General features: G+C 39.9%; 2 protein-coding genes across 4 annotated transcripts in view; both read right to left on the bottom strand.

Annotated features, from left to right (window-relative positions):
- septin4b (septin 4b) overlaps nt 1-3,663 on the bottom strand; it is a 41,468-nt gene extending 37,805 nt beyond the window's left edge. The window contains exon 1 of the mRNA XM_032545978.1: nt 3,367-3,663. Coding sequence (XP_032401869.1) covers nt 3,367-3,421 — 55 coding nt within the window. The 5' untranslated portion in view covers nt 3,422-3,663. The remainder of the gene's footprint in view (nt 1-3,366) is intronic.
- Nucleotides 3,664-5,441: 1,778 nt separating this feature from the next.
- Nucleotides 5,442-19,868, bottom strand: part of limk1a (LIM domain kinase 1a) — a 52,683-nt gene continuing 38,256 nt past the window's right edge. For all 3 annotated transcript variants that reach the window (XM_032545957.1, XM_032545958.1, XM_032545959.1), the window contains 13 exons: nt 16,139-16,248; nt 15,080-15,295; nt 14,845-14,950; nt 14,502-14,707; nt 14,224-14,410; nt 13,894-13,980; nt 12,452-12,583; nt 12,286-12,345; nt 11,939-12,004; nt 11,483-11,651; nt 11,311-11,366; nt 10,042-10,199; nt 5,442-9,028 (listed from right to left, as the gene is read on the bottom strand). In XM_032545957.1, the coding sequence (XP_032401848.1) occupies nt 8,860-9,028; nt 10,042-10,199; nt 11,311-11,366; nt 11,483-11,651; nt 11,939-12,004; nt 12,286-12,345; nt 12,452-12,583; nt 13,894-13,980; nt 14,224-14,410; nt 14,502-14,707; nt 14,845-14,950; nt 15,080-15,295; nt 16,139-16,248 (1,722 nt within the window). In that variant the 3' untranslated portion in view covers nt 5,442-8,859. The remainder of the gene's footprint in view (nt 9,029-10,041; nt 10,200-11,310; nt 11,367-11,482; nt 11,652-11,938; nt 12,005-12,285; nt 12,346-12,451; nt 12,584-13,893; nt 13,981-14,223; nt 14,411-14,501; nt 14,708-14,844; nt 14,951-15,079; nt 15,296-16,138; nt 16,249-19,868) is intronic.

Consider the following 19,868-nt stretch of genomic DNA (forward strand, 5'->3'; position numbering starts at 1 on the left):
ACTCAACACCCGACTGTTTTCCCATTGAGTTTTCCTTCTGTGCACTGATGTCTGTAGTTGCAACTTATTTAGTTGTTTTATACCTTGCTGAAGTATTCACACCTCTTTGCATTTTTCACATTTTGTTACAACCTATCATGTATTTCACTGGTAGTGTGTGTAATAGAGCCAAACAAAAGTAGACCAGACCTTTACATTGTGAAGTAAAGGGAAAAAGATCCATGGTTTTCAGCATTTTTCATCAAAAATTGAAAAAGTATGTTGTACAAATATGCTTAGCCACCCTGAGACAAGAGTTTTCAGTACATGTTGTTCCACGTCTTTTAAGGCACGTCTCTCACACACCCATAAACTATTTGTGCTGACTTGAGTTTGAGTTTAAAAGCGTAGTACATCACCGTCATATGCACAAACACACAACACCCAAACAGAACCGACTGGAACGCAACGTCAGATAGGACAGAGGATATTGTTGGACCGTTCAAGTCTCATCACAGATGCTGAGTAAGAATTAGGGACTGAACTTTGACTGGGCCATTCTAACATATTAGATACTTTGATATGAATCATAACATTGTCTGGCTGTGAGTTTGTACCGGAAAGAGCATCTAGTCTCCTGTCTAGTCTTATGGGGCCTAACTGGTTTACTAACAGGATTTTCCTGTAATTAGCTCAACTTGTCATCAACTAATGACAGTTTCCCCGTCACTGCTCAGAAAAAAAATAAATTGGATGCGAGATAGATTGATTAGTTCGCTATAACATGTTCAAACCTCAGGATGCCGTTTCATAACCTAACCTTGCATCTCCCTGATTTTCTCCATGACCCTGTATAATATTAATAATCCCGGTAATGTTCTCTAACAAACCACTAAAGCCATCACAGAAGAACCAGAGTTATACTGGGATTAAATCACACAGTTGGAGGCGGCTTCTGAAGGTATTTAATGCGCTGGGTTTTATTTGGCGTTATCAGAGTAAAAGGGGTTGAAACATATGCACACCACATTTTTCAGTTCAAAGAGCACAAACTCTTCTACGTTTGGAGTAAATAAATAACATTTTATGTTTACTACATCACCAAGTGGTAAACTCACTGACTAATGAGGGAAGAACTTAAGTATCACAAATAACATCTAAACCTCCCAGAAACGTGAACAGGTGTAACACAGCAACCAGACATGGAAAAACTAACATTTTCTCCAGAAAAGCTGATGCAACTCCAGAAAAGAATAATTGAGGAGAAGTGTTAAAGGTGAACACCTGGGCATGTTAACACAACGTCTGTGGGAAGGACTTTAAGAGAGAGCTTTCACATTATTTAGAGTCAATAAATGTTCAACAAATTCAGCCATAACAATTTTAAAGTTATGAGAAAATAAAGAAAGATGCATTTGTTGGAATGATTAAGGGGATGAATGAAAAGTTTTCCCATCTGAGAACATAACAAAAGGTCTAACGATGTCCTTCTGCAACAGTCTGGATGATCTTTAGTAGAAACAAACCAGCATCCACTAAATGCAGACATAAATGTGGAAAAAGAGGGGAGTAGTTCATTTTAGCACGTACAATGATTTTTCTCAACCTCTTAAACACATTTCAAATGTAAATGGTAAAACTTCCATTTTCATTTTAAAGTCAAACATTTATGTTTCTGCTACCACTTTTGAAAACTATTTACTCTTTTACTGCTGTTAATGACACATTCCCACAGTTTTTCCAATGAAAAATGAAACGTTAATCATCATAAACCTCTGAAAGCCACAAAACACAATTTAGTCTAAAATCATGGTCTGTCATCTTCACCTCCATGACACCACCCGTCTCCCACAAGACAGCCGTGGTTCATAAAAATAATTTATGCATCCAAGGTGGTTTGGCGCCATATAGGTTGAAACTCGACAGGCCATAAAAAATAATTCGGCTTGAGTTTGGTGCATCTGACGCCTTCAGATTCAGCCCAGCTGACTGGCCCAAACTCAAATACTTTTTACAGGGAGTGTCACAATAATGAAGCTGACGATTATCTCTTATCCAGTCATTGCAATTAATTACTTAATTTTACAGCTTCATTTTTTTGCCAGTAGTTGGTGGTGGTTTAATAAGTGTTACCTAAAAGAAAACAAAACTGCATGTAAAGTAATATATGTTCATAAATGAATAAGGTACATATTTAGACATTTGTCATATTCCAAAAATCAGGGATATATGAGATTAGTAATATTGTCTAAACTTTCCATTATGCAGTGGGAAATGATATACAAGGAAATGACTAATCAAGTGTTAAGGATAAACAAACTTCCGACCTAAAACACCTACAAAGAACTACATCATATTTCCCCAAATATCTCAGTGATATTCTGGGCAGCGACAATATAAAACTTGAACTTATTTAGAAGATTATATCTTCTATCAGTTGTCCAAAGAAGAAGGTCTGGCCATGAGTTCGTGACCTTAACCTCAAGTTCACGTGGGTTAAGGCAACAACGTTTAGCACATCTGCAAGTTCACCTCTGAATTGCTCAGAAAGAGACAAAGAATGATAAAAATGCAGTGGAAACATCTTAAACAGGTCGTCAATACTCAAAACTCCTCCAAAGTGACTGAAACAAGAGCAACTGTCCAAAGTGATGTAAAACACCCAGTCATCACAAATGCTGCCTACGGTGGCAGGAATATTTATCAGATTCAGGAAACATTTGAGTTTTCACATAAAGCCAAACTGTTTTTTTCTTCCTCCTTGAGAAATTAAATAATTTGAAAACTTTGGATAATCTTCACATGTGACAAAAAGAGTCAAAAACAGGAAGGAAATGTTTGCAGATTACCGGCTTGGTTTCCATAAAGTGCATTTTAAGAGGTAAAATACGTTGTAATGTTCGTTTGAGTTGAATTGTGTTAAAAAAAACAAAACAAAAACAAACAAAAAGATTTTTTTTAAAAAGCGCATGGAAACATCAGACCACTCTGGGAGCAGGAAACTAAATTTATTATAATACAGAAGTGGTTTAGTTGAGCTGGCTCTTTGGTACCTCTCATGCAGAGCTGCAGAACCGCAGCGTCCCGCTGCAGCTCCAGCTGCCAGGTTTTTTTAAGGATTTTCACTTAACCGGACCAAGTGCGCCCGCTGTGCCGTCAGCACACATCACAGTAAAAAAAATAAATAAATCTGCGTCTAATCTTCGGCTTTAAACCCGGATAAAAACGGTGACATGCAGCCAGAAGACCCGCTGACACGACACGGTCTGCTGTGCGTCTTCTTCACGGATACAATTACACAAGTTGTCCCAGGGCGGACATCGTAGTGGGTCAAATTTCGACAACAGCAACACAATAACCTGGTCATTCAGCAGTGAACACACTCACCGTGGTTGTTGAACATTCCGGACCGAAACCGGTTGTTACCGCACAAATTTTCCATCTGAAAGTTTCGAGCGGCGCCCGCTGGCTCTGGCCGTCCTCGGTAATTTCCCCAGCAAATTCACAGCGCGGAGAGATCGGGAAGAGCCAGCCGGCGTGTCGTCGTGGGCAGAGCGGTCCTGCGGGGCGGTCTGTCACGGTCGGTGCGTGTGTGCGTGTGTGTGTGGGAGCAGCTGCAGGAGGACTGACTACATCACACACACTCCTCGACGCCGAGGTCCAAACTGATGAGCTGCCTGCCTGCCTGCTGCCCGCTGGCTCCGTGACGTCATGACGCACCAGCCTCTGCAGCGGCAGCGTCGGAATGAAAACAATCGCACGTGGACGAGATGGGAGCATGATCACGTGTATGTGTGCCCTGAAGGAAACTGGACCGCCAGAACCCAGATATGGATACTGTAGTGTGTAATCATGTACGGCAGTCCGTTATAACACCTGATCTCATCTTTCTGTTATGAGTCACAAAACTATATTTTCAGATCTCAACATTTCAAAATGCAAAAGGAAACGAAGAATTTAAAGTAGCTTTTTTTTTTTTTTTTTTTAAAAAAAAAAAACAATGTTAACATTTATTTGCTGATCTTTATATCCATCCACCCAGGACTCTGTGTGTCTTTACGTCAGTAAATAAGTCGTGAATTAAATATTTATGTATGCGATCATTTAGATAAAATAATTTTATTTGTTATTTTCCCCAGAATGTGTTTATTTCAAAGTATTGTTTAGTATTTGCTTTATACGGAGCCCAAAGTCGGTTAACAAGGCTGACATTTTATAGGTTGGTTGGTCTGTAGTTAAACTGTGGTGCATCTGAGTCATAGTGTTCAAATTACTTCATAATGGACTGTTGCACACGAAATATAAAATGATTCAATAAAAAATTAGATATAGTTGTTTAAAGTATCATACGTATAAATATGTGCACATGTTATAATATTTAAAATTTTGATCTGTGATCTGCCCAGGTGTCAATCAGATATAAAAAATTAGCAATGGATTTTTTTTTCCAGTCAAAAGGAACATTTCAGATTTTCCTTTCACACATTAAGGACAGTGGCTCTTGAGAAGACGTAAAAAAAAGGTAATATGAATGCTTCCGTTTAAATATAACAGTAGAGACTGACATCTGCTGGTCAGGTTCAAAACACGCCCACCTGTTTTTTTAGAGCAGGAATAACACAAGCACTGCGTTTATCACTCTGGATGGATTTTCCACTCAGGACGTTCTGCTTCGAGTTCAGGTTTTCTACCAGGCAGCTGTTTGATTGAGGGTTCCTTGAAAAATGTCATCTGTTCCTACGATTGTCCTTTTCTGGACAGAGGTCGTTCCCTGGAATCTGCTGCAGCCGCTGACTGCTCCAGTTTGGGAGTTTCAGCTCCATGCGCACCACAATCACTGGAACCACCGAGGTCTCTCCACAGCGTCTCCATTTCCTCTTTTAGCCCCTGGTGTTTCTCGGGCTTCTTGTGTTCTTGATGTTGCCATCACTAGGGACTGCTACTTCACTACAACACTCTTTTCTGCTTTGTCCACCACAATGCCCTGTTTGGTTAACCGTCACCTTTTTATTGGACTGGATCTGGAAATCCCACAGGATCCCAGCTGTACTGTTCTGTCTGGCTTCTTTTGCTGCCAGGATTTTCATTCAGTCAAGTAGTTTGGATCTGGAAGGAAATGCAAACGAATGTAAAAGAAGCATAAAAAAAAAATCAGTTTTTATTTATATTTCATAAAAAATGACAGAAAATTGCATATAATCTTCTCAATCAGTTGAAGTATTTTCATTGGCATTACAGCAATTAAGTCATTCTTATTATTATTCCATCTTGGCCACTTCAAGATTTCAATAGTACTTTCAGCAGGAGGAAACAGGCTGTTAACATTAAAAAAATTACTTTAAACCCAAATCTGCCAGGTGTATGAATATTTTTGTGATATGGCCGCACATTTTGTAAATAGATATAACTTTTACATAATGTGTTTTTGTTTTAAAGCAAAAGGAAGACATGAAACATCTGAATTTGTTTAAGAAGCATCATTTTATTTTCAGCTGTGACAAAAAATAAAGAAAAAAAAAAACAACAACAAAACACAGTAACCTCCTCAGAGTCCAAATGTTCAGGATTAAAGTGCAGAATCGTTTTTCACAGCTTGTGTAAAAAAAAAAAATTAAAAATTAAATAAGGCAAAAAAAGAATATAATAATAAAGTATCAAAACTGACTATGGAGATCCTGAAAATATAAATATGATACAGAAGAAGATGAAATCTTACAGGTCATGGTGTCAACTCTGACGTTCAGTTCGCTTGAATCAGGCTTGCACTGACGATGCATTAAAATAAAAACTCAACAGGAAATCAGTTCATGTTTTCGAGTCGTTGGCAAGGCTAGCTTACAACAAAGGCACAGCATTGTTCAGAGGTAACGATCCTTTGCGAAGAAGTGCTGCGGCGACATTCTCAGTGATCAACACGTCCTGGCTGACATCTAACATGCTCGACATGGCTCAGACAGGAGCGGTGGAGGAAACACGGAGCCACTTGTGTGTGCATGCATGTGAGAAACGGGGGAGGGCTTTTGTTAATTTTTCCCCTACAGAGTGACAGGCGTTTACATGCTCTTCCAGTCTCACTGTTACCGGTGGGTACTTATTAAGATCTGAGGAAAAAGCTCCAGAAGAAATTACGGCCCTGAGCCAAAAAGATTTAAGGTGAGGAAGAGGTGAGGTTTTTAGTGCTCAGCTATCAGAAAGAGTGATTGCAGCCTCTGTGGGCATCACAAGCAGTCAGAAACAGCACAGAACAGCACTCACAAAGAGCCAGTCTGTAGACGGCAAGCAGAACTGGGTCATCACAACCTCACAGTAGCAAAAACACCAGCATTTCATCTCTAAAATGCAACCCAGCTAGCTTCTTCTGCGCCTAGCACTATATTGCATGGCATACATGATTTTAATTCAATTTGAGCTGCATCTAAATAATGAAATAAGTTCAATTTGCTACTGAGAGGGTGAACTTACCAGACCCCTTTTTATAAACAGTTGAAAGGCTCCATCAGTGGCTTGCATTCAAATATCAACCTGAACTCACATTTATCATTTTCCTTATCACAAGTAGCCCAAGAGAAAAAGAAACAAGAAGACGCGGCCCAGATTGGCCAGTTAGTGCAAACAAAAGTTCTCAAATGTGTACAAAAGAGTTTCAGAGGGTAGATATAGAAAAACAAATTTTTAAAAAACTTTTTCTACTCAGCCCTGCGTTTCTTGCGTGACTTTTTTTTTTTTATCTTTTACTCCAAATTTGTATTTTAGTTATTAAAACAAAACCCACAATGTTTATAGACTAAAGTAGCTTGTAGTAAAAGCGGCGAAGACCTGGCCACTACATCATGCAGCAAATTTAAAATAAACTAAAAAATTCGCAGAATAAAGACAGAGAGACGGTTTGTTAGAAGGTGCCGCAGAAGTCTGACAGTGCTGGAGATTATTTCTGAGGAGACAGCCATGTATATACAGAGATATTTACAGTACATCTAGCTCTTATATGTAAACAAACACTGTGGTCAATCTTCAGGAGGACAGACAGGAACATGGACAGACAGCTGACATGATGAGGCAGTACCTGGTGATGTAACACCTTCACTATGATGCAGTACATCAGAAATGAGAGCATGGATTATTGGTTTTTTTTCCAGTATGGGGAATAGAGATGATCAGAATATGTACAGTGCCTTCCAAACATATTTACACCCCTCAAGTTTTTTCATACTTTCTCAGAACACAAACAGAAACTTCAATGTTTTAAATTGGGACTTTCTTGTGAGAGGTTAATAAAAAAGTAGAAGATTTCAGTGGCAAAACTTCCTTTCACATAAAGTCAAAGCTACAGCTTCATCATGGGTCACGGGTCAAAGTCCAGACCCAAATCCAATTGAGAAAATTGATGATAGCTATAAAATGTATGTCTTATTTAATCATTTTTTTCTCTGGGATTCATAAGACGTTTTTGAAATGAATTGAATACCATGTACTTGGCATCTGACTGATATTGAGCTACTGTGCAAAGAAAAATGGGTAAAGATCTCAGTCGGTGAATGCGCAAAGTTGGTAGAGACAAGTCCAACTAGTTCATCAACTTAAAATCCCAATAAAATACATTAAAGTTTATGGTTCTGAAGCCTTTCTATTGGAAACCAGTAAATCCTTCCAAACTAAAGCGACAAATTGTGAAAAAGTTTATGGTATAAATACTCATCGAGGCACTGTAGCTGCAAAGTTGCAGTAACATTTGACTTGATTGCAGAAGGGTTGAAAAGTGAATGCGTACATTTATCAGAATTGGTTCTCAGGTTGTTTTTTTTGTTGTTTGTTTTAAAATAATTTTTAGCAGAGGTTTTTAGGTGTTTGAAGATGGTCTCAAAGCATTTACCCTGACACAGTGACAACGCGTAAATTAAAAAATATTTCTGCCGTGCCTTTTTAACTGCAGTGATACCTCCAGTCTCCTTTTAGCTGGCCAGCCAATAAAAATATGGCGATGTAACGTACGTATATAAAATATGTCTGTACATTTTCAATATTTAAAACATTTACAAAGTTGCCGCTTATGTACACAATGTGTTTGAGTGTTAATGTCAATGGGATGCACTAAGAACTCTCTAAATGGAGAGAAGATGTACCAAATGTAGGACGTGTACTTTTACCATAAATTCAGTGCTACAGTATAAACAGGAGAGACGGGCAACTCCAAGTGGTTCATGACTGAATGGGGTCAGAGGGGCACACTGAAGCGGGAATTGACCTGGCAGCATTATTTACAGCCATGCATTTGTCAATTGGATACTTAAAGCTTGAAAAGTTTCACTTCACTTGTACAAGAAGGTCTACAAACTGTCCCTCAGACACTGGGAGGCCGTTGCATTTTGCTTGCATTTCTAATAAATTCTGTTCTGAGATCCAAAAGAAAACCAAACACAGAAAGTGTCCGTAGACACAAACTGCATCATGCAGTCTGGAGACATGAAGCGACACGGCTGAAGATTTGCTGCTATGTTTTGCATGTGAAGTTACACACTACAGTAAAAAGCACAGTAAGTATTCTCTAGTGGGACCACTGCTGCTAAATCTATGTGATTGAAGTGTTACGTGAAAATTTGTTTCTGATTGCATATGATATATTTTACTTTAGCTTCAGAAGCAGCTGCAGTGAGAATGTGTGTGTATGTGCACGTGCAGGCATCACACACTGGTGGCTTTTCAAATTCATATTTTCCCCCTGAGTCTATTCATCCGGCCTGCGCCAGCTAAAACCAGTGTCATCTGCTTCAGTCGTGACGGGCCATTAGAAAGTCTCCTCCAGCAGCGTTCTGCCGCCCGAGGCGGGTGGGTCACTGTCTCCTGAGGGGTCAACTCCAACGTTGCCACATCTCTCGCGGCGCTTCACTCGGGTTGCTCCGGATGAGTGTGCAGGCCGTTGCCAGGGCGCGGGATGCTGTGGTGCTCCCAGAAAGCCTTGTGCAACTGGTCCAGTTCAGACATCAGCGGCAGACCAATGTCCAAGTGCATCTTGAGGTTCTCCAACCACTCCTCCAGTTTAGAGAATGCAGGTCTGTAAAGTTCAAAGGGCACAAGGAAAAATTACCTTTGGATTCATCATCAAAAGCCCTTCTCACCCAGAATTTTCTAACAGTTTTTATTCCTCCATCTAAGTAGTTTTAGAAATCAGAGTTTTGTGCTGCTGTAGATGTTGTCACTTAAAAGCAAATATCATATATAACAGATACATAACTTTAAAAAAAAAATATATCGAAAGAGCAGATTTTGCGAGCAGAAAGGAACATTTAGACCAAGAAGGTGAGATTTTCCGATGCTTCCATTCACTTTGTTTTAAGGGCGACTGTGGCTCTTTGGTAGAGTAGTCGTCTTGCGATCGGAAGGTTGTAGGTTCGATTCCAGCTTCCTCCTGCCACATGTCGATGTGCCTCTGGGCAAGGCACTTAACCCCAAATTGCCTACCGATCTGCGTATCGGTGTATAAATGTGTGTGTGTTTGTGAGTGTGACTGGGTGAATGTGACTCTAGTGTAAAGCGCTTTGAGTGGTCAAAATGACTGGAAAAGCGCTATATAAGTTCAGTCCATTTACCATTTTACCATTTTAAATAATCTTAGACTATTTTGATCAGATAGTCACTGGGAGATTAGGAAGAGTAACAATGCTGGTCAAAAATGAAAAGTTAAAATATGCTGGCTAGTCAATTACTTTAATTACATCTTCATATTCTTATTTGTGGCAAACTGCAGGTATGGATGGGTCTTAAACTTGATGCGTTCAGCTACATTTCTTTTAACTTTCTCCTCTTCATTCAACAATCACCATACAAATGTTCAATTCATGAATTGAAGCTGAGTTCATAAAGCTATAACCTTTTTTGTTCTTGGATATTTAATTTGTGATTCTTGCGTATCTATTGCTTTTGGACAATGAAATCAACTTAACCTCTACAGACAAGTCTGAAAAGGTTGTAAAAACAGGTAAAAAACTTTCCCAATAAAACAAAATCCCAGGTAATGAAATATTTTTAAGTCTGATTTCAGTGCACATTTTTTGGGAGATTTCTGACCTTTTGTCTGCATCGAGGTCACAGCACAAAGCAGCAATAGGAAAGAAGGCAGGGGGACAATTGGGAGGATAGTAGTTCTCCAGGAAGCCAGAAATGTTCAGTCCAAAGTCCATCGCTCTGGGGAGGTAATCTGGATCTGCGTTGACCCGACCAATGATCTGCAGAGGGCAAAACAGGGAAAAGGTTAAAAACACGAGTGAGAAGATTTGAAGATGGAGGTGTCTGAAGAGTTTCTACTGGAAACCAGTAAATCCTTCCCAACTAAAGCAGATTGCTCCCGCCAGACCATAACAATCTGTCTGTCAGTCGCCACATAAGGCTTTGCTCTACTGCTCACTAATCCCTCACACAGTCGCTGAAAAATGCTGTCCATCTGGAGAAGTCATAGTCTGGGGCCTCTGATCGACTTAACTAAACCCATGAGCCCAAATCATAGGAGCAGGAGGATGATGTGTGTCCAGGCTCCCTTCCAACAACTCAGCAGGGCTGCTGGAAAAAATGTATTCCACTTTTAGAGACGTCGAAATTTGGCAGAGTGAAACTATTCCCTCATAAAATGAAATGGAAAATGCATTTAATGAGTTTGAAATGTTGACAAAATCCATCAAAAGTCGCCAAAATGGCAGATTTTTCAAGCAGAACAGACACAACAAAAAATGAAAAAATGATGAGTCAAACTTTCTACTAGGGCTCACATTTTGCAAACTCTACTGTCGGACACCGACTAAAATGAGGCCCTTTACTGGCAGCGTGGTTACCCTCAGTGCACTTGGTACCACCTCTAATTACTGCATCCACGGACAACCCTTCCTTCCTGTGCAGAAGGACGGAGCGGTTTACAGTTGTCCTACGGCAGCAGCGGACCACAGATTCTGGTAGGTACATGTTCTGAGGCAAAATAACTTTTTATTTTTAAAGGATCTGAAAAAGTCAGCCAAACACAGCAGTACTCAGTTGGGGCTGCCAGCCACTGAACAGACTATTAAAAAGCATCAATCACATCTCCTTTTATCAGCAGGGTGTTTCTCCTGTCTGCTTTAAAGCCTCAATTGGAGACATTTTGGTAAATCTGCCTTAAAATTGGGTTCATTGCAAGGATGTTGCATTCTGATCCTAAATATTGGACAAGGGAAATTATCTTTTATAAACTGATGCATCTTTTGGTTGGCAGGGAAAGGTTATTAATCCCAAACATGCAGATAAAAGTATTTATGCTCAGGTTTATTGCACATTGGTTCTTAACTTTATACAGGCTAAACAGCTACTCACCTCACATAGCATAATACCAAAGGAAAAGATGTCCACTCTCTCATCGTAGCTTTTGCCTAAACAGGACATAAAATAATGTTAGTATATAAATTACTAGCATAAATCAGCAGGAAAAGCGCACAGAGAAAGTCAGGATTATTTATTTTTCCACATGTTCTGCTGTATATCATACCATGAATCATCTCCGGAGCCATCCAGTAGGGGTTCCCCACCACCGTGTACCTCTTCCTGCGGTCGGGCTTCTTCAGGCCCGACAGTTTTCCCTGCGTCAGCTTATTTTCACATTTATCGTCCACCATGAGCCGAGCCAGGCCAAAGTCTGCCACCACCAGAGTGTGGTCCTAAATGAGCAGATATTCCAAAAAGTGCTATTAGTAAGTGTGATAGTCAAGATATAAGCTTCAAAATATTGTGCTTTAGCAAAGTGGTTGGGATTTTTTAACTCAAGGTTTTCAGAGATGCCTTTTTTTATGTATAATGTTTTCTTCTGTTAGGTCAAGCAAAATTAATCTGTACATTTTAAATTGTTTTTCAGCATGGAAAAAGGTTAGTGCACAAAATATTAACACACTTAAACAATAAAGGTGTGCAAGCACAGACATATTTGAGTGGAGTAAACGTTCCTTACCTCTCGGACAAGACAGTTGTGCGAGTTCAGGTCCCGGTGAATTATGTTCATTGAATGCAGGTATGCCTAAGAGACAGATAAAACAGGGGAGAGGGAAAATAAAAATAATTAATTAAACCGGGTGATCAAAAGTTGCCTCAAAGCAGAAAAGTAAAATTAAGCTGCACTCATTCTGAGAAAAACAAAACAAAAAAAGCTGACGCTTGCAAGCTTCTGAACACTTTTAGTGAGAGCTACAGGAACGATTTACACAAGGCTTGTATTGCTCCACGTTGACCACTAGAGGGAGGCAGCAGTGGTCATTGCACCTTGTGCTGCTGTTGGAATCGGATAGTTTCTGAACTCACCATTCCAGCAGCAATGTCCTTTGCAAAACTGACCCTCTGGTTCCAGGGAAAGTTACTGTCCTGCAAATAGAAATTGCACTTAAATTTTAGGTTTCAGCAGACAAAACTGTTAAGGGTGAGAAAACCAGATAATTTCATAACATATATCATCCCATGTCATTCTTACCATCTTCTTGATTATTTCCCTCAGGGTTCCTCCCTTTATGTACTCTGCAATGAAGTTGAGTCTCTTGTCTTTGTACAGGACTCCGATGAACTTGAGCACGTTGGGGTGATCCAGGCAGCGCATCACCTTCACCTGAGGACGGATTAACAAACAGTCACTTCAGTTATGGAGCAAAAAAAAAAGCAAAAGTCAACAGTAATGTCGGCCTGAAGCATTTTATATAATGCCTGGAATGATAAACATCCAAAGCAAAAGGCAAGCTAAGACTTTAGTACAGCAAACACATTTGTTCATTTAATCACATTTAATGTAACTATAAACTGATTAGGTTGCTACAAATGGTGCCACAACCGCAGCCTTCTCAGACTGGGCATTGTTACTGCTTGAGAGGTTAGGGCTACAATTACACCAAGCATTTGTCTTCCTGTTGCAAGCAAGATTAAAAGAGACCTGGTAATGTGAGACTTGCAGGGGAAAGTACAAAGCAAGCCCTTACTAAAAGCTGCAACCACACACATAAATACACAGAAACATTGATAAATAGGTGCTTGAGGCTTCAATAATGAGGATGAAACACTAAGCAGAAGGCTAAATTCAGACTGTATCCTGAGGTCTTGGATGTCTGCTTGCTATTTAAATAAACATAATGGACACAGACACAATGAAGTGTCCGTACCGTTTAAGCATTTTCTATTTTGCCATGTTAAAACCAGAAACTAACAATTTATGTGAGAAACTCATAATAGCAGAAAATAAATGAGGCTTGGTTTTCAAAGGAAAAAATATGTTACAAATTAAATTTGAAACACTGGAAATTAAAACGTCTACCCCACAATCAGACAACATAGAACCAGAACCACAATGGGTCGGTGTAGATTGAAGCAAATTCATCTGTGTATTAACTTAATGATACTAAATAAATCCATAACCAGCTCTTTAGATAAGTATTTTTACTTTAACTTTACAACACTGCGGTACTTCATGCTGTTTTACCAGATTAAATCCCAATAAAATATGTTGGAGGTGAAAATCTTCAAGAGGAATAACATTCTTTTTGTTGGCTCTGGCCATATTAAAAGGAATTTAATTGTAATTTTAGTAAAGACACAGTACATTAGTTTTATGAAAAGGATAAAATAGTGCGACAGAAGTCCAAATGTTTGTTCTCTGTTATAATTAAACATGAATTAAGAGTCTAGGGAGGCTTTAAGGTTTTGTGTGGGAGAGAAAAATTTGTCATTTGTGGGAGAAGAGAATGCCAGCACTCCCCCTCTTAAACTTTACCAGAGGTTATGCAAGGCATCGCCTATTCCCTGAAATTGCACCTTCTTGCTGCTTCTGACCAGTAATTTGTTGCTGTAAAAGTTGTGCTCAAACTAATTGTGAACATACTGAATCTTCTACATTAAACCTCTAACCTGCCCTGTAAGGTCTGCGCTCACCTCTTTCAGAAATGTTCTCTGTGTTTCGTCGTCAAAACGAATCAACTCCTTCATCACCATCACCTCCCCCGTTTCCTTGTGAGTCACCTGCAACATGACACAGCCATGTACAGACAGAGATGAGCGACAGGAAGGGAGAGCATTAACCGTAAAGAGTTCATTCATCTGTATGATGACATGAGAACTGGAAAAATGTCCATGAAGTGTTAAAACCAACATCTTCCCTTCCTGCTTTGAGATTCCATCCAGCTTCTCTCAATGCTGCCATCTTCTGGAGGCTTTATGTATGCCCACATTTGGCAGAAATGTGCAATATATAAACAGGGTTACCTTTATGGCTTGTCCGAAGCATCCCTTCCCGAGGACTTCTCCGTGGATGAGGTCAGACGGGCGGAAGATGCGGTGAGTCCGATTGGAGACGACCCGGAGCGACTCTGACCGATTGATGTCCTTCCTGTGTGAGACGGGTGATGCTGCGTTGCTGGAGCCCGGTGACTTATCAATGCTGTAGCTCCGCCTGAGAGAGACAAGAGATAAAGACAATCTGACTACAGTCCACACTGCAGTTGCATAATTTGTATGTGTTTTTAAAAAACAGCTATTCTTACGTGATTATACGTGATTTCAGGTTGCTGATGTCAGGGTTGGGGGCCTGGGTGATCGGCAGGGTGGGGCTAGGGCCGTCCGACACCGGGGTGAACAGGCAGCCATCCACCTGATCCTCGGCCTCCGAGGAGCCTCCCTCCTGAGCATGAGGGTCATGTTCGATGGTGAGCTGCAGCAGCCGACTGGTCTCCTGGATGAGCAGGTCGATCTTGAGAAAAAGAGAGGGTTCACATGAAGACCAAACTTCAGAGTGGACTGGGCGAACACTAGAAAGTATAACCCGGCTCTCTTTTCACTGAAACAGCTGCAACACATTAGAGGGAAGATCCTGAAGGCAGTTTCTACCTCATCCAGGGGAACGTTGTGAATGGGCGTCCCATTGATTTCCAGGATCTTGTCCCCAACATGGATGGAGTTTTTTACGTCTGGGCTGATGCAGTCAGGATCCACTCTGGAGTTAACACAAGAAAACAGGACAATCAGCACATTTAAACAAAAGGATAGAAACAACACACAGCAAAGTCAGAAGTAGAAGGAAACAAGTAAGACTAAATGAAATATAAAACCCTTTGACACTCACTGGGACACCCTGACAGTGCGCCCATGCTCCGGGCTGAAGCCGTTGGTGGGGCTGAGCGGCTGGTCAATCGCCACAGAAAAGCCCCGCCCTCTGCATCCGTTGTTCCCCTCGCCAGAGGGGGGGATGGACACAAGCGTGACGGTGTGCGGGATCCGGGAGTGTGGCGAGTCCGGCAGCGACACGGGCGTCACGATGGTCTGGTAGTAACAGTGACCGCTGCAGTCAGAAGAGAGACGGGGAAAATGATCGAAGGTTTGAGTAAAGCGGCTCTGCAGGGTGCGAGAAACCATGTGAAAGAAAGCCGAGCTCTCATTACATCTGTGTTTTAAGCATCACATGTTGTTGATGAGATCCAGCTCCAGCACATGGCGCTCACTGTGCAATCATTGTGTGGAGGCTGACCTTCAACGTGAGCAACTTAGTTTCGAAAGCCAACAAACGAGACGTTTTGTGTATAAGAAATGTGCTGGGAATTAACCTACGAGGGAATCAGTTCTGTGTCTTAACCTAATGTATGATTACAGAGTAATTTATGATCTGCATTTATTGCTCCCTATGTAATTTCACTTTCAACTTAAATTGTAGAAAACCTATTTAACAAGCCGGCTGTCGAAACTGAATGTCGGTAGAAACCATTGGCCTCATTGGATCTCAGGATGACTCAGTAATGGTGAGATCACAGCTGTTGCGTTACTTGCTGATTGACCTTTTTTTTTTTCTTTTTCTTGGTCATGACTCGAGGTAAAAGTGCCTCCCTGTGAGGCGAGATGCCATCGTGATGAAGCAGCATGATGGAAAAGACTGGAGAGCGCCTGAAGTTTTTGGGAGTTTCATTTTCAATCATCTGCTTGAAAGCGTGCGTCTTGTGACAGTCACACTCAAACATCCCCGCTGGTAACGCGGCTTTGAGCAAATATACAAAACGTAGACAGGATTATGAAGCTCACACCATCTCGCCTCTTATCGGTCATGAACAAAATTATTTAAAAGCATCGTTTTAACCATTTCGACACTTGAAGGTTGAGGTTTTAAAGGCAGCAAGATGTGGTGGATGCTCACCAGTACAGTTTGGATCTCTCCACCAGCGCGTATGTGTCTCCATCACCGATAAATGCCCTGCAGTTCAGACAGCTGAAGCATTCTGGGTGATACTTCTGTTCTCCTGCAACCTGCAGGGGGAAAAAAAAAACCCATACAAAATTAATTATTCCTTCAAACTGTACAAGGTGCTTGCTTGTTTCACTGATCAAATAAAAAGCAACTTGCTGACAAGAAAAGCTTTTAAGCAGGGCGAGTTACAAGCTACGCGAGGTTTTTACGGCCGATCTGGGAAGCAGGGTGAGGTTCGGTCACCAGGGTTAAAGCAGAGCTGCAAGATCCGAGATCGAGTTTGCAGCAGCCAGATGTCTGCGGCAGCTGGGGGCAGTTTTGTAAACAAGAAGTGCAATTGAATTACTGCTATAAAAACAGAGCAGGGCAGGAGGAGATGATTCACGCTGACAGATGTGTGGATGCTGCTCTGCTGGGGGTTCACATCTCTGATTGTTCTCCACGCAGAAAACAGCTAAAATAATCAAACAAGTCTTTAACTGTAGTGTTGGGGAGAAAACGAGCACTTAAAGTACACCCTCTGCAGTACAATAACTGTTTATAACATTCATTTATTTAAAACATTCTTTAAAAAAAACAACTTAGTAAGCATCTTTTTAAATAAGCTTGCACCTTCTTGCTGACTCTTCTGCTGAAACCACTGATTAAATGGCTCTTTCCTCCACATTCCTGAGTTAATGACCTCCTTCAACTCTCTCAGGTAAATTGGTCGCTCGTCAATGCAGATAACGCATTCACTCAAACACTTAATGAGGGCCTATGGTTAAACATGAGCAGCAGCGGTCAGTGCCAAAGGTTGAGCCCACCAGAGCCATTTCCTCCCTGGAGGCGGCGCTCAGCTTTTGCTTTCAGAGGCAGATTTTTAATCTTTTTTCAACCCTTCAACAGATCTAATCAACTGCAACAATCTGCATTGCTAATGATGTAAAGAAAGACTAACAAGGGAGTTCTGCATACAAGACAATGAGGTTAAATCCATCTAATTACCCTACATGTTGTGAATCTAGCTTTTCTGCAGAATAAAAAACACAAAGGCCTACGAAAGCCAGTTTGAATTTTCCTCAACTGTGTCCTGAAGAAAAAAAGCCTTAAATTAAAGCATTTAAATCACGCAAATAAATAGAAATACTCTGAGAAACTGACTGGGGATTGTAATTGGTCCATTTTTTGCTTGCCCTTCCTCACAAAAATACAGAAACAGTGTTAATAATAAAGCAGAAATGACACCAAAAGTGGACAGAAAAGGGTCAACATAAGCTGATAACTCACAGGCTTCACAGAAACAAAGTGTTTATTTTAATAAATACTCCCTCTAAAAAAATCCACAGTGGCAATAAAGCACCATGTGACTTTAATACAAGAACAATCTGACGTGATGCATTTCTTTTTAGTCTACCTCAAAAAACAGAAGAGACAGAATAACCAACCTTTATGATCAGAGCATAAAAGTGAAACAGAAATCTAATAAATTCATAAAACAGAGCCTGGATCTGACCTGAACAGACCCATGTGTGACATCCGAGATCTGAACGCAATGGAGGAAGAAGGAAAACAACTTTCCCTTCATTACTTTGGGAATCACATTTGTTTATGGATATATGTGGATTTCCTCTCCCTGTCTGCGTCACTTTAGGTGCAGGCCTGTAAAGAAGGAGAGGACAGGAAGAGAGGACAGCTGGACAGAGACGTCGAGGGTGTCGGCTCGACTCAGCCTGTCACTAAGGCTGCCATTTGTCTGCCATGTGGGCACACACACCCATTTAAAGACAGACAGCTGCTCCCTTCCCATAAAACACATCCTTCCTTTCCAAAGCAGGGCGATGAAGAGAACTCACGTATTTTAATTAAAATAAAACTAATTTCAACCACGCGATCAGAATCTTTCTTAAAACGGAGCAGAGACGCATCACATGTCTGGTTCCTCCGGATGTTACCGTCTTTCTCATCAGGACTGCGGGTGTGTTGTGTCTGTGGTGAATCTAATGTGCATGAGCTCATCATCACGCTTCTGACTGTGGTTCTTCATTTTATCTCCATCTCTGACCAAAATCAGCCTCCAACAACAAACCACAGACTGTTCTGATTTCGCCCCTCCGGTCCTGTGAGTCCACACGGTGCACGACTAAACACTGTTGCACAACAATAAGGCATCTTTATACATTTCTACCACAAATTTATAACCTTAAGGATGAAAGGCTAATTTATTAAATCGGGGGGGGTTGCATTCAAATCAACTTTATTAATGTGAGCTAAACACTTTCTCCACAACCTTTGCCTCAATTAAAAGTCAGAAATGGTTTTCAGGATATTTAATTATACAGAAACAGTTACTGTTTTTTAACTTTATTGTCCTTAGAGATTTAACTGGTCAGACTTTTGCTAGCCAACACAGATTTTTATATTTTTATAAGGCCTTGACTTGCTGGTTACTTTCCACGATGCACAAAAAACACAAATTAATTTTGCATTGTTTGTTTTAATGCAACAATTTTATGTGAAAATTTTTCAATTAAACACAACGTAAAATGAAAGAATAAGAAAATAATTCATGTTATTGCCAAGAACCTTTACCTATCTTTACTAAACTTTTGGACAAGATACTGTCTGTCGATGGGCTTTTTCAATTTGATAAATTTAATAAAACAAACAAACAAACAAACAAAAAGCTCCTATTGAGAGTTCACTTTAATAATTGCCCAAATAAGCCTCATGAGAAATGTTAAAAAAAACAAAACTGTCAATAAAATAATTTTTTGGGAGGGCTAAAATATTTAAGTTAAAAAGAGCATGAATTCTGAAAAATCTATTTTACTATTTTCTTTTCATTAAGTCCAAAGTAGAACTTCAATTTGTTAATTTGAAACACAAATTAGGTAACATGGATTTTGTCCATTTGAACAGATTCAGCAGCCAAAATTACAACTGTACATAAAAAAAACCATAAATAAAATTTAAGTTTAAAATAAATCCTAAATTTTGTTTTAAGTAAAGTTAACGGTCCAAATATCGATCCACATATTTGTAGAAAATAAATACCATTAACGGCTACAAAGTTAAAGAACTGGTCCTATTTTAAAACATTTTAAAATGTTTTGTCCATGAGCATAAAATGAATTATTTGTGATCATTTTACAAAAAGTCAGCTATACTTGAGCCGTTGACTGCAGTTTTCTAATCGACTAGAAAAACTGCAAAGGTGATGGAAGATCCATTAAATCACCAGTTTTTGGCACAAAAGTTTTCTTAGTTTGTAGTTTGTAAGAATTATTCTGAGGGCTTTATGATGGCATATTAACCACCTAAAGCTAAACTGTTTAAAAAGTGCAGGCTGTAAATCATAGTTCTATAGCATTACAGAATTGTCTTGAGCGGATTTCTGGTAAATTGGGAAAAATGGAAAATGCAAAAGTCAAAAACAGCTCAAAGAAAACCAGAAGGGCTTTTTGTTGAGATGTAATTTTTCTGGGTCTTTGAACACTGGTCCAACTTTGCTGCTTGAGATTTTAACTTCTTTTACTTTTCTCCTGTTTTTGTTTTCTGATCTATCAAAAGCCTCCTGTGGACTTGTGTTGAAAATCAGCAAAGCTACTTTAACACTAAAACAAAGCAATTGGAGTTCCACTGTATTTGTAATTGTCCATAGCTAAATAAATAATAGATAAATAAATAAAATATCTTA

Source organism: Xiphophorus hellerii, chromosome 18 (assembly GCF_003331165.1).
Source record: "Xiphophorus hellerii strain 12219 chromosome 18, Xiphophorus_hellerii-4.1, whole genome shotgun sequence".
Taxonomy (NCBI): domain Eukaryota; kingdom Metazoa; phylum Chordata; class Actinopteri; order Cyprinodontiformes; family Poeciliidae; genus Xiphophorus; species Xiphophorus hellerii.